Source organism: Mustela erminea, chromosome 20, assembly GCF_009829155.1.
Source record: "Mustela erminea isolate mMusErm1 chromosome 20, mMusErm1.Pri, whole genome shotgun sequence".
NCBI classification, from domain to species: domain Eukaryota; kingdom Metazoa; phylum Chordata; class Mammalia; order Carnivora; family Mustelidae; genus Mustela; species Mustela erminea.
The window spans coordinates 28953115-28978838 of record NC_045633.1 but is presented as its reverse complement, the minus strand read 5'-3'; the positions used below and the strand labels follow the sequence as shown (position 1 = coordinate 28978838).

The following is a 25724-nucleotide window of genomic DNA, read 5'->3' as shown; positions in this document are numbered from 1 at the left end:
AGATGAGAATACACCCAAAATCAAGTGTGTGGCTCTGTTCAATTCACAAGTCATATATATATATATATATATATATATAAAAAATATATATATATATAAAATATATATATTCATTCTTCATTATTTTTTTTAAAGATTTTATTTATTTATTTGGCAGAGAGAGATCACAAGTAGGCAGAGAGGCAGGCAGAGAGAGAGAGGAGGAAGCAGGCTCCCTGCTGAGCAGAGAGCCCGACGTGGGGCTCGATCCCAGGACCCTGGGATCATGACCCGAGCCAAAGGCAGCGGCTTAACCCACTGAGCCACCCAGGCGCCCCTCGTTCTTCATTTTTAATTTCTTTATTTTGTACCCCTTTCTTCTCCCTCCAGGTCTTTTCTGATTTGGTTGGCATATATTTTTCTGGGGTTGTTGCCATCCTTTTAGTATTTTGTTGTCTCATTCATCTATTCTTATTTGGATAAAATGACAAGGTGGGAAAAACTCTCCACAATAAAAAGAACAAGAGGCACTACCGACTGCTAGGGACCTAATCAATATAGACATTATTAATATGTCAGAACTAGAGTTCAGAATGACGATTATCAAGGTGCTTTCCAGGCTCGAAAAAAGCGCGGAAGATATTAGAGAATCCCTTTCTGGAGAAATAAAAGAACTAAAATCTAACCAAGTTGAAATTTAAAAAAGCTATTAATGAGGTGCAATAAAAAACAGAGGCTCTTGGGGTGCCTGGGTGGCTCAGTCGTTAGGCGTCTGCCTTTAGCTTGGGTCATAATCCTGGGGTCCTGGGCTCGAGCCCCGCATCAGACTCCCTGCTCAGAGGGAGGCCTGCTTCTTCCTTTGCCTTATCCCCTACTTGCGTTCCCTCTCTCACTGTCTCTGTCAAATAAATAAACAAAAATGTCTTAAAAAAAAAAGAGGCTCTTACTTCTGGGATAAATGAGGCAGAAGACAGAATGAGTGATATAGAAGACCAAATGATGGAGAATAAAGAAGCTGAGAAAAAGAGAGACAAACAACTACTGGACCACAAGGGAAGAATTCAAGAAATAACTGATACCGTAAGACGAAACCATATTAGAGTAATTGGGATCCCACAAGAAAAAAGAGAGGAGAAGAAGGTATATTGGAACAAATTATAGTAGAAAATTCCCCTTAACACGGCAAAGGGAACAAGCATCCAAATCCAGGAGGCACAGAGAATACTCCTTAAAATCAATAAAAACAGGTCCACGTCCCATCATCTAAGAGTAAAACTTAAAAGTCTCAGTGACAAAGAGAAAATCCTGAAAGCAGCTCAGGACAAGAGGTTTGTAACATATAATGGTAGAAGTATTAGATTGGCAGCAGACCTATCCACACAGACCTGGCAGACCACTAAATGAGAAAAAACATGCAGCCAAGAATACTATAACCAGCTAGGCTGTCACTGAAAATAGAAGGAGAGATAAAAATCTCCCAAGACAAACAAAAATTAAATGAATTTGCAAACACCAAGCCAGCCCTACAGGAAATATTGAAAGAGGTCCTCTAAGCAAAGAGAGAGCCTAAAAGTAACATAGAACAGAAGGGAACAGAGACAATATACAGTAACAGTCACCTTACAGGCCGTGCAATGGCACTAAATTCATATCTTTCAATAATAAAGAATGTAAATTAATGTAAATGGGCTAAAGGTCCCAATCAAAAGACACAGGGTCTCAGAATGGTTAAAAAAAATTAAGACCCACTGATATGCTGTCTACAAGAAACTCATTTTAAATCCAAAAACACTTCCATATTTAAAGTGAGGGGGTGGAGAACAATTTACCATGCTAAAAAGAAAGCTGGAGTGGCAATCCTCATATCAGATAAATTAGATTTTAAGCCAAAGACTATATTAAGAAATGAGGAAGGACACTTCCTTCCTCATACTTAAAGGGTCTGTCCAACAGGAAGATCTAAAAATTTTAAATATCTATCCCTGAACATGGGAGCAGCCAATCATATAAACCAATTAATAACAAAATCAAAGAAACAGATCAACAATAATAAAATAATAGTAAGAGACTTTAACACCCCTCTCACTGAAACAGACAGATTGTCTAAGCAAAAGATCAACAAGGAAATAAAGGCTTTAAATGACACACTGGACCAGAGGGACATCACACATATATTCTGAACATTCCATCCCAGAGCAACAGAATATATATTCTTCTCTACTGCACATGGAACATTTTCCAGAATAGATCACATCCTGGGTCACAAATCAGGTCTCAACTGGTACCAAAATCTTGGGATCATTCCCTGCATATTTTCAGACCACAATGCTCTGAAACTAGAACTCAATCACGAGCGGCAAGTTGGAAAGGGGAACTCAAATAAATGGAGGCTAAGGAGCATCCTACTAAAGAGTGAATGGGTCAACTAGGAAATCAAAGAAGAATTTTAAAAATTCAAGGAAACAAATGAAAATGAAAACGCAACTGTTCAAAATCTTTGGGACACAGCAAAGGCAGTACTAGAGGAAAGTATATACCAATACAAGCCTTTCTCAAGAAACAAGAAAGGTCTCAAGTATACAACCTAACCCTACACCTAACGGAGCTAGAGAAAGAAGAGTAAAGAAAGCCTAAACCCAGCAGGAGAAGAGAAATTACAACAAAGATCAGAGCAGAAATCAATGAAATAGAAACCAAAAGAACAGTGTAAGAAATCAACGAAAGTAGGAGCTGGTTCTTTGAAAGAATTAATAAGATTGAAAACCTCCTGGCCAGACTTATCAAAAAGAAGAGAAAGGACTCAAATTAATAAAATCATGAATGAAAGAGCAGAGATCACAATCAACACCACAGAAATGCAAACAAATATAAGAACATATTATGAACAACTATATGCCAGCAAATTTGACAATCTGGAAGAACTGGATGCATTCCTAGAGGCATATAAACTACCAAAACTGAACCAGGAAGAAATAGAGAACCTGAACAGACCCATAACCAGCAAGGAAATTGAAGCAAGGATTGAAGGAAACCACAGCTGGTGGCATCACCAATTCCAGACTTCAAGCTCTATTACAAAGCTTTAATCATCAAGACAGTATGGTACTGGCACAAAAACAGACACAAAGATCAATGGAAGAGAATAGAGAGCCCAGAAATGGACCCTCAACTCTATGGTCAACTGATCTTTGACAAAGCAGGAAAGAATGTCCAGTGGAAAAAAGACAGGCTCTTCAAGAAATAGTGTTGGGAAAATTGGACAGCCACATGCAGAAGAATGAAACTGGACTATTTCCTTACACCACACACAAAAATAGACTGAAAATGGATGAAAGACCTCAATGTGAGAAAGGAACCCATCAAAATCCTTAAGAAAAACACAGGCAGCAACCTCTTCAACCTTAGCTGCAGCAACTTCTTCCTAGAAACATCGCCAAAGGCAAGGGAAGCATGGGCAAAAATGAACTATTGGGACTTCATCAAGATAAAAAGCTTCTGCACAGCAAAGGAAACAGTCAACAAAACCAAAGACAATCCACAGAATGGGAGAAGATATTTGCAAATGACATACCAAGTAAAGGGCTAGTATCCAAAATCTGTAACGAACATATCCAACTCAACACCCAAAGACCAAAAAGCCCAATCAAGAAATGGGTAGAAGACATGAACAGACATTTCAGCAAAGAAGACAGCCAAATGGCCAACAGACACATGAAAAAGTGCTCAACATCACTCGGCATCAGGGAAATACAAATCAAAACCACAGTGAGCTACCACCTCACATCAGTCAGAATGGCCAAAATGAAAAAGTCAGGAAATGACAAGTGTTGGTGAGGATTCGGAGAAAGGGGAACCCTCTTACACTGTTGGTAGGAATGCAAGCTGGTGCAACCACTCTGGAGAACAATATGGATGTTCCTCAGAAAGTTGAAAATATAGGTACCCTATGATCCAGCAATCGCACTACTGGGTATTTACCCTAAGGATACAAACGTAGTGATCCGAAGGGGCACATGCACCCGAATGTTTATAGCAGCAATGTCCACAATAGCCAAACTATGGAAAGAGCCTAGATGTCCATCAACAGATGGATAATGAAGATGTGGAGTGTGTGTATACACACACACACACACACACACACACACCCACACCCACAGAGGAATACTATGCAGCCATCAAAAGAAACCAAATCTTGCATTTTGCAACAATGTGGATGGAACTAGGTATTACGCTGAGCAAAGTAAGTCAATCAGAGAAAGACAATCATCATAAGATCTCTCTGATATAAGGAATGTGAGAGGCAGGGTGGGGAGCTGTGAGGGTAGGGAAGGAAAAAGTGAAACAAGATGGGATTGGGCCGGAGACAAACCATAAAAGAGATTCTTAATCTCATGAAACCAAATGAGGATTGCTGGGGAGTGTGGGGGTAGGGACAGTGTGACTGGGTTATGGACACTGGGGAGGGTATGTGCTATGGTAAGTGCTATGAAATGTGTAAGCCTGATGATCTACAGACCTGTACCCCTGGGGCAAATACTACATTATATGTTAATTAAAAGAAAAAGGAAAAAGAGTAAGTCCCCAGGGATTCCGACAAAACACGGAGTAAAGAGGGGCGTGGACAGCAATGAAGGGAAAGGCTGTGTCATACTCAGGGGCCATGTGAGAAGAACACAAACTCTAGACGTTGACCAAAAAGCTATGTTTCTTCATGTGGAACGATCAGAGTGCAGGATGCATCCCACTGGCAAGATTCTCCGAGATGCCTAGTCACCTGACCCTGTTATTCTTCTAAGCTCCAGGTGTGGGGACGTCTGGGGACCAGGCTTTGCTGGCCTGGGAAGGGTAAAGGTGCTGGGCTCAGAGCACTGAGCACTGTGCTCTGGGGCACAGAGTATGGCTAAAAGTGGTTCTTGCCCAATCCAGACCAGGGTGTGCAGAACTGCCCTGGCCCAGCCTGTGAGCAGATGGGCTAGGGGAGCAACAGCGAGCAGGTCTTCCAGAAGCTGTGCCCATCCTTCAGTCAGACATATCCAGCCAAGACTGCAGCCACCCTGATAAAGACCAGTGCCCACCAGTTCACGTGTTAAAAGTCATTACCAAAACCAAGAGAGCAGGGATGGAAACAGGAAGTAGTTAAGTTCTAAAGCATAAGTAGAACAATGTACATCTTATTTTAACTTCTGGTTTTGCCGTCTGTAATTTCACAGAATGTACAATTTGCAGCAATCTTTTTTTTAACACTTGCATTTTTGCCTTATTAAGAAAAAATACATATTAAGGGAAAAATGATAGTTTTTGTTGTTTGTAATGCACATCAAGTACATGTTTACAACCAGCATTACTGTGAATGCTCCAAACTGATTCTCTCTTTCCTGATGGGTCTGAGTAGCTTGCCCAAGTTCATGATTACATGCAAAGAGAGGAGAAAACCATATTGTTCTTTCTCTGACTTTAAAAAAGCAGCTTCAGAAGCTTCTGAAACTCAAAGAAAATGGGTTTCACAAAACCTGGCTAACAAATTAAGAAACTAGACAGAACTGCAGATATTTAAGGATTTTAGGTGAGTTTCAAAAGGGAACAACCCTTGATGTTAGGGACACTGACGCTCACAGCTGAAAATGCGCATACAACTTCTGAACCGCCCCCAAACTTACAGTATCCTGCCGACCAGAAGCCTTACCCACAACATGCCGTTGATTAACACATGTTCTGTGTGTTATGTGTATGATAAATTGTATTGTTACAATACAGTAAGCTGGGGGGAAAATGTTAGGAAAATACCTTTTTGGTGCCAGTCTGTACTTATTGAAAAAAATCCACATATAAGTGAACCCAGAGATCAGGCCCATGTTGTTCATGGGCATTCGGGGAAGGCCAAAACTATACACACAAAACTATACATACACAAACTATACTATACACACAGCGCAAAGACGGGTGGTGGTCAGGGACCGGGGGAGGGAGGGATGAACAGGTGGGCAGGGAACTTTCAGGGCAGCAAATGTGGTCCATAGGATACTGTCATGATGGACACACGCACTATCCAGACATCAAGGCCTGAACCACACAACACAAGGCATGACCTCTAACATCAACTACAGGCTGCCGATAATCACCTATCACTACTACAGTGAACCACACGGACCTAAGACGTTCACAACGGGAGGAACAGAGACAAGGAGGGGTTGACGGCACCTCTCTACTGACCACTCTCTACTTAATTTTCCTATAAACTTACACTGCTCTCAAAAATCGTCTACCCAGCAAACGTGGTGGCTTGGCTGGTTAAACAACTGCCTTCAGCTCAGGCCATGAACCTGGAGTTCCAGGATCGAGTCCCACATCGGAAGTGGGGGAGGGGCCCTGCACAGCAGGGATTCTGCTTCCCTCTATGACCTCCCCCCTTCTCATGCTCTCTCAAATAAACAAATAAGATCTTTATTTAAAAAAAAAAATAAGTCTACACATTAAAAGTGATAAGGGAAATCTGTGTTCTGAGGTGGCCAACCAATCCAGCAGCAGATCCTAGTCCCAGCCCCAGGGCCATTCCGAGTCCCCACCCCCTGCCCCACCGGTCACAGCCATAACAGTGCCACAGATACGGAAGTAAAAGTGTATAAACTACCCCCTTTTTTGTGTTTGGGGCTCAGACCTGGGCAGATTACTATCCTCTGAGCCCACCAGTATTACGTAAATCTCTGATCTCCAAGGTCTCCGAGTGCTACCTGGTTCTTTGGCCAATATCCAGTCCAGGCTCCACAACATTTGGTTCCCTGACTGGGAAACCCAACTGCACTGGCCCATTGCTGCCACTGGTGTGAGAGCAACGGTGGGGCAGTGACAAAAACGAGGGGTCACAACAGAGAAGGTATGCCCTTCGAAAACTTGGCAGTCTCCCACCTGGTTGCCTCGGACAGGCCCTGCTCTGTTTCCACCAGACTCAAGGAGACTTGGCAGGTGACAACCTGGTCCCGACATCAGATTCCCCTAAGGCTTGGGGTCCCAGCACCCAGTCAGGCCCATCCGTCAGGGTGAAGGGGAGACTGATCACCTCCCAGAGAACTCTCAGAGGGGCAGGTCCCTCAGGTCAGATACCTCTCAGAAGGGGGATCAGAAAGGAACTTCCGAAAGGAATTCCACAGGTCAGGGCCTCCCAAGAGGGGAGGAACTGTAATAACTGGTGCAAATGGGTGAGTAAATGTGCGGTTTGACCTGGTTTGTCAGGCGGACTGATTCTGTGGCTCCACGGTCTTGAGACTACAGAGTCTGAATAGGCCCCAACCTGTTTCGTGGTGACCTCATAGGATCTATGATGAGCCCTTCGGGGCACTAGTCCGGGGTTTATAAGGACTTAGTATGGCTAAGAGGCACCCAAGTCTCCTCCAGGAGGGCACACATGTGGGCATCTGACTGGTCTCTCCTCTGGAGGGACACCCACCCTTTGACTTTCTCTGTGCCACCGCACACGGGGACATCACTATGGCATCAGGGCAGAGTAAACCTATGGTTCTAGACTGTATGATCAACATTTCATGAAGGGGTTTTCATCCCGGCAAAGTAAAAATATAATGTGAGTTAGAAAGGCAGAGCTTTAATGTCAGATGGCCTTCAGAAGGGACACTGGATGTCCTAATGGTTCACTGGGTGTGGCAAGTTGTAAGAGGAGAGCCAGGACACCCTGACCAGTTTCCGTACATGGACTCCCAGCTAGGAACTGCCCAGACCCTACCCCCTGTGTGCGATCTGCTTGCAACAGGCAGGGATAGGCCAGAGTTTTAAATCATGTCACCCAAAAGCCCCAAAAGCCCCAAAAGGACCACAGCCTCCAAAGATCCTAGCTGGAGATCTCATGGATAAACCGATCCTGCCCCCTCTGTATGCACCCCCAAGGCCGTCTACACCTGATCCCATACAGTTCCAGGCACTCCACCACCATCAGTCTCCCCAGTGTCCTAGGCCCAGAGGATCCACTTTTCTAGGACCAGCAGTCAGGTGCACCCCAGGCCAGGCACAAGCACCCTCCAAATGCTGGTACGAGAGATGTAGGAACCCGAGAGGCACAGTAAAGACAGAACAGTCCAACCTGGCCTGTTCCATGATATATTATCAACCTTTCTCCACCACCGACCACCGCTCTGGTACTAGCAATTACCACACGAGAGAAGAAGAATAGAGACTCTCCCCTGGCCAGGCCCAACCGAGCAGCCTGCTGGAGTTGAGGCTCGCCTTCTCTTCGAGATGGGCTGAAGACAACTCACCTGGACTAGCTCCAAATCAGGCCCCTACATAAAAAAAGAAAAGATAGTGCTCTGGGTACTCACCCAGACTGCTGGGCCCTGACAATGGCCAGTCGCATATCTGTCAAAGAAAGGACTCCATGGCAGGATGGCCACTGTGCCTCAGGGCACTAACAGCCACAGTCCTACTTATTAAGGAGGAAGGCAAGCATACCCTAGGGCAAGAATTTAACGTCAAGGTCCCTCATGAAGTTGCACCCTCATGAAGACACAGGGGCACCGCTTCCTTTCCAAATCTCGGCTACCACAATACCAAGGGCTCCTCTGCAAAAAACCACGGGTCACCCTTGAAATAGTAAGGACATTAAACCCAGCAACCTTTCACCCCATAGAAGAGGTGGAACCAGACCACGACCAGGTAACCGATGAAGCCTACACAAGCCATCCAGATCAGGGATCAACCATAAAGAATCCAGAGCTCACGCTGTTCAGCAGCAACAGCAGCAGTTACCTAGAAGAGGGTGCGGAAAGCGCGTTACGCAGTGACCATGACAACTCAAGATGTGGGGCTCGATCCCAGGACCCTAAGATCATGACCTGAGCTGAAGGCAGACGCTTAACCCACTGAGCCACCCAAGTGCCCCAAGTTTAAGTTATTTTTCATGTAGAAAAAAAAGAAGACAAAGTGAACCCTGAGCTTGTGTCTTATAGCAAGAAACAAGTCAAAGATATTGAGGGAGAAAAAGGGGAAGAAGGAAGATAGAGCTATGGAGAACAAGATGGCAAGGAGTAGATCTAAATTTTGTCTGGTCCCAGGAATTCAGCTGGATAGTTGTCAAACCATACTGAATACTTACAAACTTAACAGGAGATTGAGGAAAAGAATAGTAGCAATTCTATAAACAGAAAAGTGACCCACTTTCTAGAAGGTAGGATGTGCAGAGACGTGAATCTGAGGCAGTATACGGGAAGATAGACTGCAGTGGGGAGGGGCCGGCTCGCGGCAGAACAGTGGAGCACAAAATCGGAACTTTTAGGCATCTGCTCTGCTGAGGGACATCACTCCAGTGGCTAAGTTGGGGGTGGAACCGTGGCTGGGACAGTGTGGTCTCAGGACCTTCAGGGTCACAGAGAGACTGGGGGGTACTAAGTGTGGTGAACTCCCAGGTATCAGAGCAGGGAAACCATCTGAAAAGTCAGAGCTGAGGAGTGGGCTCTCAGTGAGCTAGGGGTTACCCTAAACCATGATCCACAGCACATTCTAGCTGCTACTCTTCAAGCAGGGACCCAACAAGTGGCAGATCTAGGGTGACCCTACCCCTTCCTCTGCCAGGAGGAGCAGTGCAGGGGCATGCTGCAGGAATCTGCTGGGATTGGAGACTCCAAATGGGGTCATGTGCCAGAGACAGAAATGCTCGGTCACTGGCTGGGTAAGCATGGAGTGCGGCCGGAAACCAGGAGGACAGGAGTAATGGACTGCTTCCCTCTGCAGGTGCAATAAGGATGGGGGTCCCCCCCAGGCTCAAGCTCTCCGCTCCTCCAGGGAGGGAGACTGGGAGGCTGCCATTTTCATTCTTGTCCTCCAAAGCTGTTTGGAAAGCACTCAGGGAACAAAAGTTATGAAGAGCAACCCAAGCAGATGACTTAATTTGGCCCCTGGCAATGGCAGTGCAGTTCCATCTCAGGCAAAGACATTTGAGAATCACTGCAATAGGCCTCTCCTGCAGAAGATCAGCAAGAACATCCAGCCAAAACCAAGTTCCCAATCAATGAGAACTGCAAAACTCCAGCGCTCGGGGAACACACCACAGAGAATCCATGCCTTCTTTCCTCATGGTTCCTCAGTCTTTCAAAGTTAATTTTTAAAATTTTCTTTATTTCTCTGTTTCTTTTTTTTTTTTTTTTTAAAGATTTTATTTGACAGAGAGAGAGATCACAAGTAGGCAGAGAGGTAGGCAGAGAGGGAGAGAGAGGGGGGGAAACAGGCTCCCTGCTGAGCAGAGAGCCCGATGCGGGACTTGATCCCAGGACCCTGAGATCATGACCTGAGCCGAAGGCAGCAGCTTAATTCACTGAGCCACCCAGGCACCCTCTCTGTTTCTATTTTTATAATTTTTTCTTGTTTCTTATTTTAACCAGTATCTTATCAATTCCTTATTAAAAATCTTTCTCAATTTTCTTTTTTACAGTGATATTCTACCCCTTAATTGTACTTAGACTTTTGTTTTTTGATATATACATAAGGTTTTCTTTTTTTAGAGGCTCCCTGCTGAGCAGATAGCCTGACGTGGGGCTCGATACCAGGACCCTGAGACCATGACCTAAGCCGAAGGCAGAGGCTTAACCCACTGAGCCACCCGGGTGCCGGGATACAGTTTCTTCTAACAGACCAAAATATACGATAAATCTAATGAATGGCTTTATTCTAGTCTCCTGCCAGTTCACAATCCTCTCTTTTTTAAAATGTTTTTTCTTCTTAACCAACTTATCAATTCATTTTCAAAAATCTTTTTAAATTTTCATTTTTACAGTCATATTCCATCCCTTCATTATATTTATCCTTATTTTTGTATATATGTTAAGTTTTCCTTTCTTTAAAATTTTGGGAGGCAGTTTCTTCTAGCAGACCAAAATATACCCAAACTCTAGTGTTTGGCTGTATTCTATTCACCAGCCTGATCATATTGTTTTTATTTTTCTCCCCCTCTCCACCCTGACCCCAGTTTTTGGATCATTTCTGATTTGTTTAGTGTATTTGTTACCCTTGTAGCATTTTGTTCTCTTGTTCATCTATACTTCCCTGGACAAAATGACAAAATGGAAAAACTCACCTCAAAACAAAACAAAACAAAAACAAAAACAAAAAACAAAAACAAACCAAGAGCCAATACTGACTGCCAGTGAGTCAATCAACATGGACATTAGTAAGATGTTGGAACTAGAGTGCAGAATGACGATTACAAAGATACTAGCTGGGCTTGAAAAAAGCACAGAAGACACGAGAGAATCCCTTTCTGGAAAAATAAAATATAACCAAGTCAAAATCAAAAAGCTATTAATGAGATGCAATAAAAAATAGAGGCTTCAGCTGCTAGGATAAAAAAGGCAGAAGAGAGAATTAGTGATATAGAAGACCAAATGATGGAGAATAAGGAAGCTGAGAAAAAGAGAGATAAACTACTACTGGATCAGGAGGGGAGAATTCGAGAGATAAGTGATACCATAAAACAAAATAATATTAGAACAATTAGGATCCCAGAAGAAGAAAGAGAGGGACAGAAGGTATATTGGAGCCAATTATAGCAGAGAATTTCCCTAACTGGCAGAAGGAAACAGGCATCAAAATCCAGGAGGCACAGAGAATCCCTCTCAAAATCAATAAAAATAGGTCAACACCCTGTCATCTAATACTAAAACTTAAAAGTCTCAGAGACAAGAAAATATCCTTAAGGCAGCTCGGGACAATAGGTCTGTAACATACAATATTACAGCAGAAATATTACATTGGCAGCAGACCTAGCCACAGAGACCTGGCAGGCCAGAAAGGACTGGCATGACAGCACTAAACGAAAAAAATGTGCAGCCAAGAATATTATATCCAGATAGGCTGTCATTGAAAATAGAAGAGATAAAAAGTTTCCAGGACAACCAAAACTAAAAGAATTTGCAAACACTAAACCAGCCCTACAGGAAATATTGAAAGGAGTCCTCTAAGCAAAGAGAGAGCCTAAAATTAATAGACCAGAAAGGAACAGAGAAAATATAGAGTAACAGTCACCTTACGGGCAATACAATGGTACTAAATCCCTATCTTTCAATAGTTACCTTGAATGTAAATGGGCTAAATGTCCCAACCAAAAGACATACGTTATCAGAATGGATAAAAAAAAAAATGATACCTACTGATATGCTGTCTGCAAGAGACTCATTTTAGACCCAAAGACACCTCCAGATTCAGAGTGAGGGGGTGGAAAACAATTTACCATGCTAATGGACATCAAAAGAAAGCTAGGGTGGCAATCCTTATATCAGACAAATTTTATTTTAAACTAAAGACTATAATAAGAGAGGAGGAAGGACATTATATCATACTTAAATTAAGGGCCTGTCCAACAAGAAGATCTAACAATTTAAAATATCTATGTCCCTAACATATATAAGCCAATTAATAACAAAATCAAAGAAACACATTGACAATAATAAAACAAGAGTAAGGGACTTTAACACCCCCCTCACTGAAACGGACATATTATCTAAGGAAAGATCAACAAGGAAATAAAGGCTTTAAATGACACACTGGACCCAAGGGACATCACACATATATGCAGAACATTCCATCCCAAAGCAACAGAATACACATTCTTCTCTAGTGCACATGGAACATTCTCCAGAATGGATCACATCCTGGGTCACAAATCAGGTCTCAACTGGTACCAAAAGCTTGGGATCATTCCCTGCATATTTTCAGACCACAATGCTTTGAAACTAGAACTCAACCACAAGAGGAAAGTTTGAAAGAACTCAAATATATGGAGGCTAAAAAGAGCATCACAATAAAGAATGAATGGGTCAACCAGGAAATCAAAGAATTTAAAAAATTCAAGGAAACAAATGAAAATGAAAACACAACTGTTCAAAATCTTTGGAATGCAGAAAAGGTGGTCCTGAGAGGAAAGTACATAGTAATACAAGTCTTTCTCAAGAAACATGAAAGGTCTCAAGTACACAACCTAAGTTACTACACTTAAAGGAGCTGAAAAAAGAACAGCAAAGAAAGCCTAAACCCAGCAGAAGGGAAATTATAGTATAGACAAGAGCAGAAATCAATGAAATAGAAACCAAAAGAATAGTAGAACAGATCAACAAAACGAGGAGCTGGTTCTTTCAAAGAATTAGTAAGATTGATAAACCCCTGGCCAGACTTATCAAAAAGAAAAGAGAAAGCACCCAAATTATTAAAATCATGAGTGAAACAGGAGAGATCACAACCAACACTGAAAAAAATACAAACAATTATAAGGAAATATTATGAGCAACTATATACCAGCAAATGAAACAATCTGAAAGAAATGGATGCTTTCCTAGAGACGGAGAAACTACCAAACCCGAACTAGGAAAAAGTAGAAAATCTGAACAGATCCATGACTGTAAGAAAATCAAAGCATTCATCAAAAATCTCCCAACAAATGAGAGCCCAGGGCCAGATGGCTTCCCAGAGGAAGTTTACCAAGCATTTAAAGAAGAAATAACACCTATTCTCCTGAAACTGTTCTGAAAAACAGAAATGGAAGGAAAACTTCCAAACCAATTTTATGAGGCCAGCATTACCTTGATCCCAAAACAAAACAAAGACCCCATCAAAAAAAGAGAATTACAGACCAACATCCCTGATAAACATGGACGCAAAAATTCTCACCAAAATACTAGCCAATAGGATCCAACAGTACATTAAAAGGATTATTCACCACAACCAAGTGGGATTTAATCCTGGGCTGCAAGGTTGGTTCAACATCTGCAAATCAATCAGTGTGATACAATACTTTAATAAAAGAAAGAACAAGAACTACATGAAACTCTCAACAGATCCAGAAAAAGCATTTGTCAAAGTACAGCATCCTTTCTTGACCAAAACTCTTCAAAGTGTAGGGATAGAGGGTACATACCTCAGTATCATCAAAGCCATCTATGAAAAACCCACAGCAAATATCATTCTCAATGGCTTTTCCCCTAAGGTCAGGAACACGGCAGAGCTGTCCACTATCACGGCTGCTATTCAACATAGTACTAGAAGTTCTAGCCTCAGCAATCAGACAATAAAAAGAAATTAAAGCCATCCGAATTGGCAAAGAAGTCAAACTCTCACTCTCTGCAGATCATGTGATACTACTTTATGTGGAAAACCCAAAAGACTCCACCCCAAACTCCGAGAACTCATACAGGAATTCAGTAAAGTGTCAGGCTATAAAATCGATGCACAGAAATCAGCTACAATTCTATACACCAACACCAAGACAGAAGAAAGAGAAATGAAGGAGTTGATCCCATTCACAATTGCACCCAAAACCATAAGATCCCTAGGAAGAAACCTAACCAAAGAGGCAAAGAATCGGTACTCAGAAAACTACAGAATACACATGAAAGAAACTGAGGAAGACATAAAGAAATGGAAAAACGTTCCATGCTCATGGATTGGAATAAAAAATATTGTGAAAATGCTTATGCTATGTAAAGCAATCCACACATTTAACGCAATCCCCATCAAAATACCATCCATTTTCTTCAAAGAAATGGAACAAATAATCCTAAAATTCGTATGGAAGAAGGAAAGGCCCTGAATAGCCAGAGGAATGTTGAAAAGGAAACCAAAGCTGGTAGCATCACAATTCTGGGCTTCAAGCTCTATTACAAAGTTGTAATCATCAAGACAGTATGGTCCTTGCATAAAAACAGATACATAGATCAATGGAACAAAATAGAGAGCCCAGAAATGGACCCTCAACTCTATGGTCAATTAATCTTTGACAAAGCAGGAAAGAATGTTCAATGGAAAAAAGATAGTCTCTTCAACAAATGGTGTTGGGAAAATTGGACAGCCATATGTGGAGGAATGAAACTGGACCATTTCCTTACACCACACATAAAAATAGACTCAAAATGGATGAAAGATCTCAATGTGAGACAGGAATCCATCAGAATCCTTGAGGAAAACACAGGTAGCAACCTCTTCGATCTCAACCGCAGCAACTTCTTCCTAGAAACATTGCCAAAGGCAAGGAAAGCATGGGCAAAAATGAACTATTGGGACTTCATTAAAATCAAAAGCTTTTGCACAGCAAAGGAAACAGTCAACAGAACCAAAAGACAACTGACAAAATGGTAGAAAATATTCACAAATGACATATCAGATAAAGGGCTAGTATCCAAAATCCCTAAAGAACTTATCCAAATCAACACCCAAAGAACAAATAATCCAATCAAGATGGGCAGAAGACATGAACAGACATTCCAGCAAAGAAAACATCCAAATGGCCAACAGACACATGAAAAAGTGCTCAACATCACTCGCCATCAGGGAAACACAAATCAAAACCACAATGAGATACCACCTCACACCAGTCAGAATGGCTAAAATGAACAAGTCAGGAAACGACAGGTGTTGGCGAGGACACGGAGAAAGGGGAACCCTCTTACATTGTTGGTGGGAATGCAAGCTGGTGCAGTCACTTTAGAAAACAGTATGGAGGTTTCTCAGAAAGTTGAAAATAAAGGTACTCTACGATCCAGCAATCGCACTACTGTGTATTTACCCCAAAGATACAAATGTAGTGATCCGAAGGGGCATGTGCACCTGATGTTTATAGCAGCAAAGTCCACAATAGCCAATCTGTGGAAAGAACCTAGAAGCCCATCGGCAGATGAATGGATAAAGCAAATGTGGTATATATCTACAATGGAGTATTATGCAGCCATCAAAAAGAGAAATCTTGCCATCTGCAATGATAGGGATGGAACTAGAGGGTATTATGCTGAGCGAAATACATCAATTAGAGAAAGACAATTATCACATGATCTCATTGATACAAGGAATTTGAGAAACAAGATATAAGATCATAGGGAAACGGAGGGAAAGATGAAACAAGATGAAACCAGAGAGGGAGATAAGCCGTAAGAGACTCTTAATCTCAGGAAACAAACTCACGGTTGCTGGAGTGGAGGGAAGTGGGAGGGATGGGGTGGCTTGGGATGGACACTGGGGAGGGTATGTGTTCTGGTGAGCGCTGTGAATTGTCTAAGACTGATGAATCACAGACCTGTACCCCTGAAACAATACACTGTATATTAACTTTTTAAAAAGATTTTATTTATTTATTTGACAGACAGAGATCACAAGTAGGCAGAGAGGCAGGCAGAGAGAGAGAGGAGATGCAGGCTCCCTGCGGAGTAGAGAGCCCGATGTGGGGCTTGATCCCAGGACCCTGGGAACATGACCTGAGCTGAAGACAGAGGCTTTAACCCACTGAGCCACCCAGGCACCCCATTGTATATTAAATTTAAAAAAATTTTTAAAAAAAGGAACCATCAGTCACTGGGTTACTGGGTAAGAATACAACTTCCACAGAGACTCTGGATGTGTGGGTACATATACACACATACCATGTGTATTCTATATACATATCCACTCATATCTCCTATGAGAGATTATATAATCCCTTTTGCACTGGCCAAAAAAATCTGTCAGGAAAGTCAATGTGAATAAAAAATGTGATTAAGATAAAAGCCACACACAAAACAAAAGCTTCCAAAAATGTGAATATACACTTAAACTCACTTGTGGTTCAGAACAAACCCAAGTCCTTTCCGCCCATGGCCACCGCTAAGTAAGCATCGTTGAAGTGGCCCCTCCCACTGCGGTCATGTCTAAGTCACAGTCTCTCAAAGAGCCTGAACGGCTGCAGAAGATCCTCATCGGAGATCTGAGCCTTGAAACAACCGATGAGAGTCTGAGGAGCCATTCTGAGCACTGGGGACTGTGTGGTGATGACAGACCCCAACACTAAGCACTCGAGAGGCTCTGGGTTTGTCACATACTCCCCTGTGGAGAAGGTGGAGGCAGCCATGAATGCGAGGCCGCCCAAGCTGGACGGGAGAGTTGTGGAACTGAAGAGGGCTGGCTCAAGAGAAGATTCTCCAAGACCTGGTGCCCACTTAACTGGGAAAATGATTTTTGTCGGTGGCATTAAAGATGACACTGAAGATCATCATCTAAGACATTATTTTGAACAGTATGGGAAAAGCGAAGTGATGGAGATCATGACTGACCGAGGCAGTGGCAAAAAAGAGGGGTTTTGCTTTTGTAACAGTTGATGACCAGGACTCTGTAGACAAGACTGTCATTCAAAAATACCACACTGTGAACAGCCACAAATGGGGAGTAAGCAAGAGATGGTTACTGCTTCATCCAGCCAAAGAGGTCCAAGTGGTTCTGGAAACTCTGCTGCTGGATATGGAGGTGGTTTTGTTGGGAATGACAGCTTCGGTTGTGGAGGGAACTTCAGTGATCGAGGTGGCTCTGGTGGCAGTCGAGGTGGTGGTAAACAGGGTGGCAGTGCGGATGGCTAGAACGGATTTGGTAATGATGGAAGCGACCTTGGAGGTGGTGGAAGCTATAATGATTGCGGCAATTACAACAATCAATCCTCAAATTCTGGACCCATGAAAAGAAGAAATTTGGGAGGCAGAAGCTCTGGCACCAAGATGGACGCCAATACTTTGCCAAACCACGAAAACAAGGTGGCTATGGTGGTTCCAGTAGCAGCAGTAGCTACAGCAGTGGCAGATTTTTGTTTGTTTTTCTTTTAAGATTTTATTTACTTATCTGAGAGAGATCACAAGTAGGCAGAAAGAGAGGGGGAAGCAGGCTCCCTGCTGACCAGAGAGCCTGATGTGGGGCTCGATCCCAGGACCCTGAGATCAAGACCTGAGCTGAAGGCAGAGGTTTAACACACTAAGCCACCCAAGTGCCCCAGCAGAAGGTTTCAATTACTGCCAGTAAACGAAGCTTAGCAGAAGAGGAGAGCCAGAGAAACAAGGAAGCTACAGGTTACAACTGATTCCTGAACTCAGCCAAGCACAGTGGTGGCAGGGCCGAGCTGCTACAAAGAAGACATGTTACAGGATACTCACGTATATGGGGCAAACAACTCCAGGACTGTATTTGTGACTAACTGTATAACGGGTTACTTTAGTTTCTGTTCTTTGGAAAGTGTAGAGCATTCCAATAAAGGATTTTAATATAATTTTTTTTTTGCATCCATGCTGCTAAATATAATAGTTTGATCATGACCCTGAATAAATATATTTTTTCTTAAATGTGCTGTGTAAAGTCAGTCTACACTGAAGCCGTCTTGGTACACTATCCCAACAGTGTGAAGTTCAAATTCCTTCAGGGTGATGCCAGGTTCCATTCGAAATTTATTTGCAACCTGCTTGGGCCCAGAAGCCACTGTCTCCCCAAACCTTGGTGCAGTTGAACTGACAATGTGTTGTGACCTGGAGTTCACACTAAAAGGGTCACCCAAGCAAAGTCCTGGAGTTTGTTTGGTTATCAATATGATTGTTGGCACATCCTAGGCAATATATCTAAATTGAATAATGGTATCAGATAAAATTATAGATGGATTAAAGCTTGTATAACACCCATTATCATGTGTAATCAATAAATGACTTAATATTCTCTTGAGTGGGGGGGGTGTTGAAAAGAACAAACCCAACCCCACCAACCCAGTATGGGCCTACAATCAGCTAGAACACCCCAGGCCGCGTTCCTTCTCTGCCTGTTGTCTCACTAACAAGCTGGGGCCCCTTGACTGCCCCGCCCACCCCAGCCTTGCATTTCCTGCCATTCAGGGAGCCTCTGAAGTGCTTTTTCCACATGGGGACAAAATTATGTGATTCACAGTTTTGGAGAAATGCTCAGCGTGGAAAATATACTTGAGCCCGTGGAGGAAAGGAGCACAGAAAAGAAGTTTCTATAATGGTCCACAGATGAAAAGAATGAGCTATTTTAACGGCAGCATGGAGGAGCCGAAGGGGAAGGGACAGAAGCCACTTAGAACACAACAACAGGAACATGCAAATGTAACACAGGATGCAGACAGAGAGGAGAATGAACCCCATTGTTCGGGACAGAGTGACAGGCTGACAATGGAACAGAGAGAGGACGGAGAAGGACAGCAGAAAGCATAGGTGGGGGGGCTGCAAATAACTACTTTTGAATCTACTGGGTCTATTAAGGTGACTTGAGACACCCTCCCCGGAAGCCCCGGCATCTGGTCCACGTGGGAGAACAGACAGAGCAGGTGGCTCAGAGGATGTGAAAGTGCAAAAGTCAGCGGGGACATGACAACACAAGAAGAGGGCAGAGGAAGCAGTCACAAAGAGGAGAAACTCGTCAGAGATGCCAAGAGACCGCCTCTGCAGATAGGAAAGGTGGCAAGTGGTCCAACACAAGGACTGGCTCCCAGCTTAACCTTTACCGGGTCAGGTTCCAGAGGGACAGGGGCAGACCCAGAAGTGCCGTTTCGGATACAACGTGAGTGGGAAATCAGCAATCTGTCCCAGAGGTGCCACCGCCCAGTCTGAGATGCAAACCAGACAGATGATCAGAGAGAACTAGTTGGCAAGACTCACTGGAGGGTGGAAAGGCCATTCCTCCAGAGGTCCCTCATCCTCCCCTTGACTTGAGCAATAAAAACGATGCATTTATAGGGCAATGTTTTAGTTACCAGAGAAATTACATGCACTGGGTGCTCCCTGGACAGTATGCCTTGTCTCCAGGAGACACAAGTGAGATACCAATGGCCACCGTTCGGGGATGGCCACTCAGGAAGCCTGTTCAGCATTACAACAACCCAGCCAAAGAAATCACAAGACACGCGAGAAAACAAAACTGTTTTTTGGCAGGTCAGTGTAAGTCAAGTACTGAACAGTATTTGTCACTTTTTGCAATGAATGTCAACTGAACTCTGGCTTCAAGGGCTCTGAAGGATCGTGCTGTCCACACAGATGAACGTGACAGACGTGCTTGGCGCCCCGCTACTACTCCACGCTTTGTCTGCCCACACCTTTTTTGTTTTTATGTCCCCATTCCCACTTTAAAGTCTGAACTACTCACCTCCTAAGGCCTACTGTAAGTGCAAGTGGGGAATAAACACAGACACAGAAATACTCACCAAAGATTTACTCATTTTCTGCTGATCTTGGAAAAACAGGAAGGACAGTGAAAGTGGAGGCAGACCTGGAGAAAGAAAGGACAAGCAACGAAACTAAGTGAGATCTGGACTGCCGAGGAAGGGGTGGGGGGGAGTACTCTCCTGGAAAGTTCCATGAAAGAAACTGCGACACTGTCCCTTTAAATCTTCAGAAATGACCAAAAGAAATGAGGACGCACCCACCTGTCTGTAACTCCCACCTGATTGGTATGTTGTTTCTTAACTAACCAACCTGAATCCTATTGAAATCATCCTCCATCATTAAAAGTAACATAAACCAAAATCTGTTACACTCATCTTCTCACTACCCCTTTTAACTACTTAAGAACAGAACGGGGATGCTCTGAGGAAAGAGATGCGCTCAGGCATGGCTGTCTTCAAATCATTTGTACAAACTGCAAAAGGGTCTTTTATTAAGAAACTCATTTTGACTTAAATGTAACAGGACAGAACCCAGGTCCAGGAGGCGAGTCCTGCGAGCAAGCCCACCCCCAGACCCCGTCAACGTGGACATGCCCCTTCCCTTCTCAGGCCCAGTCTTCTCCTGTCAACTCCTTCTCGCACACTGGTCCTGCCCTACACTGGGGGATGCCCCAGGGCACAACCCAGCAGGGTCAGAACACGCTCCTGCGCGCTTACAGACCCGTCTACAACTGGACAGAGAACCGGGGGAGCAAGGGTGTCGGAGTGGAGGGGAGAGGGGAACTCCCTGCGCCCCCAGGAACGTGAGTCCCACGAGTCCCGAGTCCCGGGGGAGCGCCCATCCCTCCAGGTCCAGCCGCCCGCAAGACCCACAAACGCACGACCTACCCCGTCGGGACACGCCGAGCTGCCCCTAGGCTCCGGAGGACTCCGGGGCGGGGGTGGCTCCTCCTCCGCGCGCCGGGGCTGCCGTTCCCGGTGAGCCGGCTCTGGGCCTACGGGACAAACTCACTTCGGGCCGACGACCCTCCCGGGCCCCGATTCGGTCTCCAGGGGCCCCGCCGTCCCGCGGAAGCAGACGAGCCGGGCCGGGGCCTCGCCGCCCTGCGCCCTCGCCGCCGCCCGGCCCCTCCGGCCCAGCCCGCGGGCTCCGGGGCTCGCGCTCGGGGGTCCCCGCTCGAGCCTCCGCGAGGACCCGTGCTCGCACAGCCCCACGCTCGCTGGGTGCCGGCCGGCTGGACGGGGTGCAGCCCCTCGGACACTGGGACGCTCGCCCGCCGGAGGCCGAAGCCTGGGAACCACGGCGAGCGGTGACCTGAACTCGGACAGGAAGCGAGCGCTGCGCGGCGGCAGTACGCGTGCGCGAACACGCACACAGGCCGAGCTGCACATGCGCAGGACGGCGGCGGCCGTGCGCCTGTTGGAGCCCAATTGGGAGCCCGTCAAATATCCGACCTCTGTTTCCCCTGAGTTCAAGCGCCCACAAGTTAGGGGACGTCTCGAAAAAGCCACACTTAAAAAAAAAAAAAAAAGGCAAGGGGAGGGGAGGGAAAGGTATGCAAGGGAAAAGGAAGGGAGAGGGAAGCAAAAGGGAAAGGAAGGAAAGAGAAATAAAGGGAAAAACTGAAAAGAAAAAGACAATCCCGCCTTATCTGCGATGTGAGTAGCGGTACAGGGTACGTGGCTGCCTGCTGAGGGAGAACTGAGAGAATGGGAGTAGCTACTGAGACAGGCGCCCCGGAGTTGCCCGCGGGACTCTTCCTGAGTCCCTGCTCCTATTTCTTTCTAGTTTTCTCCGTGTTTCCCCTTCACAAAGCAGCTCCTCCTTGTTTGTCACTCAGTCTTCTTTATTTGACACACAGAGAGAGATCACAAGTAGGCAGAGAGGCAGGTGCAGGGTGGGGGGTAAGCAGGCTCCCTGCTGAGCAGAGAGCCCCATGCAGGGCTCCATCCAAGCACCCTGAGATCATGACCTGAGCCGAGGCAGCTGCTTCAGTGACTGAGCCACATCACACCCCTGATCCCCACCACTCTCCTACTTTTCCATCTCCAGGCATTGGAGTTCTTCCATCACTCCTGCTTTTCAGGACAAGCCCGCTGCTCCTCTGCTGTGTGGCTGAACTTCGCTGTTGCTGCCTCCTGACCTCCACTCAGCGGCCACCTAGAGCCCTGGATGCTTTCCGGTTCCAGAAGCTTGGCTGCTCTGACTCTTCTGTGCTCTGGGAGCCACGCGTGCTTCTGCCATCAGATCACACTTCCGAACCACCTCCCTGGATCCGTATTCCTTCTCAGCCTTCGGTGGCCTCTAGCCTCTCCCACTTTCTCAGCTGGTCCCTCTCTCTATCCTCCAAGTCTCTTGAGCTTCACCCCCTTCTCAGCAGCCTCGGCTCCCCCTTCTCTTCAACTGGATCCGTCCTGATTTCAGTTTCTCTAGGTGTCCAGGCTGAATCCACTATGTTCTGCTCCAGTGTTCCCAAGTACTCCCAGTTCTCACCTGTCATCAGTCACCGGACTGTTTGCTTTCTCGCCTGTTTGTTACTGCTTTATTGTGTGCATCCACCGTCCTGTTTCTTGTGCCTTTTCATTCAGGTCTTTCCTTATTTGAGTTGTTTCCTAATCTGCCTTTACCTGCCACCTTGCAGAGACCTAAAGCTTCTTAAATATACATTTTAAGTATATGTTATATCTGTTTCCAAGCTGCCATACTGTTTCTCCTCTTTGTTTCCGTGTCTGCAGAATCTAGCCTCTGCTGTTCCCAGTCCATCAACTGTGTCCCAATTCTGAATGCCATCCCTCTCCTTGAGCTGCTGTAATCAGATGCTGATGTCCCTGTGGCTCTTCTGACCTTGGTAGTTTCACTTTCTGAAATTGCTCCAGGCTTAGGAGTTCATCTCATTCATCAGAACTGCACCCCAACGCCAACCCCAACCCCAACACACACACACACACACACACACACACACACACACACACACACACACACAATTTTCCCTTTGGTTTCTCTTTACTCCTTTGCTTGTTGTTCCTCTATAGAGTGCTGTGTCCATCTCCTAAATATCTCACATCTCCCAAGCTATTCCAAATCCCCATGAGGACCCCATTATTTCAATCCTTATTTGTTCAACTTCTCCAACATCTCCTGTGATAGATCTGTCCCCAAACTGTTACCTTCCCTGACTACCTGAGTTTTGCCAATCTCCTACCATAGCCAGTGTGTTGTATAAATAATTTTTCAGATACCTCTCCCTCCCTGCTTCCTGGGAGAGAACCTCTACATCTTTGGAATCCTGAGTGATAGGAGTGTTCGTTACTCACACTGGGCCCCGTGGACCAAACTTGAGTTTGTGCTAATGAGATGAGTCAGGATAGGGCCAGCCATACCAGGAACTCCAACAGGGGTGGGGCTTTGAACCACTTGATATCAGCCCAATCTCTAGGGGAAGGAAGAGAGTTGGAGACTGTGTTCGAGGTATGGCCAATGATGGAGTTAATCACACTTGCATAATGAAACCCCAATAAAAACTCTGGTCACCAAGCTCAGGTGAGCTTCATGACGGGTGATATGCATCTATGTGCCAAGACATCCATGGGATGCTTCCCGAGGACACTGAAGCTTGGTATTTGAGACAGCCCCAGTATTCTCTGGTGCTACCATCTCCCAAGATGGTTTCCTCCAATATTCAGGATTCCTGCCATTAACTCTTTCTTCTCCATGCCTCTCTTATTTGACAGCTTTAGCTCCTCCTATCTTACTGTGTTTCTCAGAAAGTTCTCCCAAACCCTCATTTCTTTCCAGTTGTTCTATTTCATCCCATACTGTAGATTTTCCTTCTACCAAAGAAGGGTGCTCCCTTGCACCTGTGGGTCTACTTGCCATGGATCATCGCCTAAAATGTATAATCTCACTGAGGCACGTTGCCTTTGTTGTGAATTTCAGATTATCTAGGTCCCCATAGCTCTATCTTCCTTCTTTCCCTTTTCCTGCCTCAATATCTTTGCCTTGTTTCTTGCTTTAAGACACAAGCTCAGGGTTCACTTTATCTTCTTTTTATTTTCTACATAACAAGTAACTTACACTTGGGGCGCTTGGGTGGCTCAGTGGGTTAAATGTCTGCCTTCGGCTTAGGTCATGATCTCAGGGTCCTGGGATCGAGACCGCCCGCATCCACATCCTGTTCTCTGCACACAGGGGAGCCTGCTTCCCCTGTCTCTTTCTGACTGCCTCTCTGCCTACTTGTGATCTCTCTCTGTCAAATAAATAAATAAAATCTTTAAAAAAACCCCACATCCTCATTAAAAAAGACTTACACTTATTTTTCAAAGGTAAGAAGTGTGGCTGAATAATCACAACCCCATTAAGAAAGAGTATCATTGGACAGTGAACAGTAAGACCAATTGAGATGAACACAAACACCACGAAGATGAAGACTTTTATCTTTATTATGTTTCCTCAAGAGACACATTGCAGTGTTCTCTTTAATAACCTAAAATAACATAAAACAACTTACAAACGTGTCATCCAGGCAAGTAAAAGAATTACAACTGATTCCCACAATTTAATAATGAAGACTACATGTCAAATAAACATTTACAGTAATAACAACTTGAGGGAATCACCTACCTAGTTATAAGTGTAATTGATATATAACTATAGTAAAAGCACAAAAACCTATCCCGAATATGTCAACAATATTTTATCTACAGGTGTAATCTCATCACAAAACTTTGTACTTTCCTCAAGAGACACATTGCAGTGTCCTCTTTAATAACCTAAAATAACATAAAACAACTTACAAACGTGTCATCCAGGCAAGTAAAAGAATTACAACTGATTCCCACAATTTAATAATGAAGACTAAATATCAAATAAACATTTACAGTAATAACAACTTGAGGGAATCACCTACCTAGTTATAAGTGTAATTGATATATAACTATAGTAAAAATACAAAAACCTATCCTGAATATGTCAACAATATTTTATCTACAGGTGTAATCTCATCACAAAGCTTTGTAGGAGCATGTTTTGAAAACTATGACTATTTCAGAACTTTAAAAAATAAATACATAAATATAAAATATAAAAATAAATAAAATAGTTCTAAGGACAACATTTTCAAAATATACCAATGAAGTTCATGGTATAATATTAGGCTATTATAATCCTGTCGTCTCTCGTTTTATATTTTTGAAGTAATCTCCTCCTTGTTTGTGTCCCAATGCATAAAAATCAGGATCTCCAACTCCTACCTCAAGGGAGATTTGAATTTTAAAAATCTGAAATATTTGGTACCACCCCAGGAAAGGGTGGATCCTGAAAAAAAGCCTGGTTTCTTATTGTCCTTCTCTGGACTCCTATAGGTACTCCCAGCTCCTCCGAGTACAATATGAAAATTCCCTTTAGCTAATTTTAGAAGGTCTTGGGCTCTTCTAGATTATCTGCACAAGAGACTCCTCTCTTCCTTCCTCATGCCTGTTGTTAGTGTCTAGATTGATATCCTGCTGTAAACCTGTGTCTCCCCGGGGCTCAGGGATCTGAAATTGAGAGAAAGAGAGGAAGTCAGATCGCAAGGAGTCAACGCTCCAGACATCTTGGTCAGTTCTAACCAGAATTTAGACTAATTCATAAATCCAACTTTATCTCTAATCCTTCATTCTAAACCCCAATTCATTATCAGTTATGACTCTTGGACTTTGGTGACCCTGACCCCCCAAATGTTTTCATGAGCCTAAGGTCACACCCGGTTATCTGCTTGATAGCCAGGACTCTAGGTGATTCTGCTCAGGGAGTAAAGCAAACTTGAGGGTCGCC

General features: G+C 44.3%; 1 protein-coding gene across 1 annotated transcript in view; it reads right to left on the bottom strand.

The window, feature by feature from the left end:
* The window catches only part of ZNF12 (zinc finger protein 12), a 31955-nt gene extending 11003 nt beyond the window's left edge, over nt 1-20952 (bottom strand). The window contains 2 exon segments of the mRNA XM_032326977.1: nt 19952-20016; nt 20801-20952. Coding sequence (XP_032182868.1) covers nt 19952-19966 — 15 coding nt within the window. The 5' untranslated portion in view covers nt 19967-20016; nt 20801-20952.
* Nucleotides 20953-25724: the final 4772 nt, after the last annotated feature.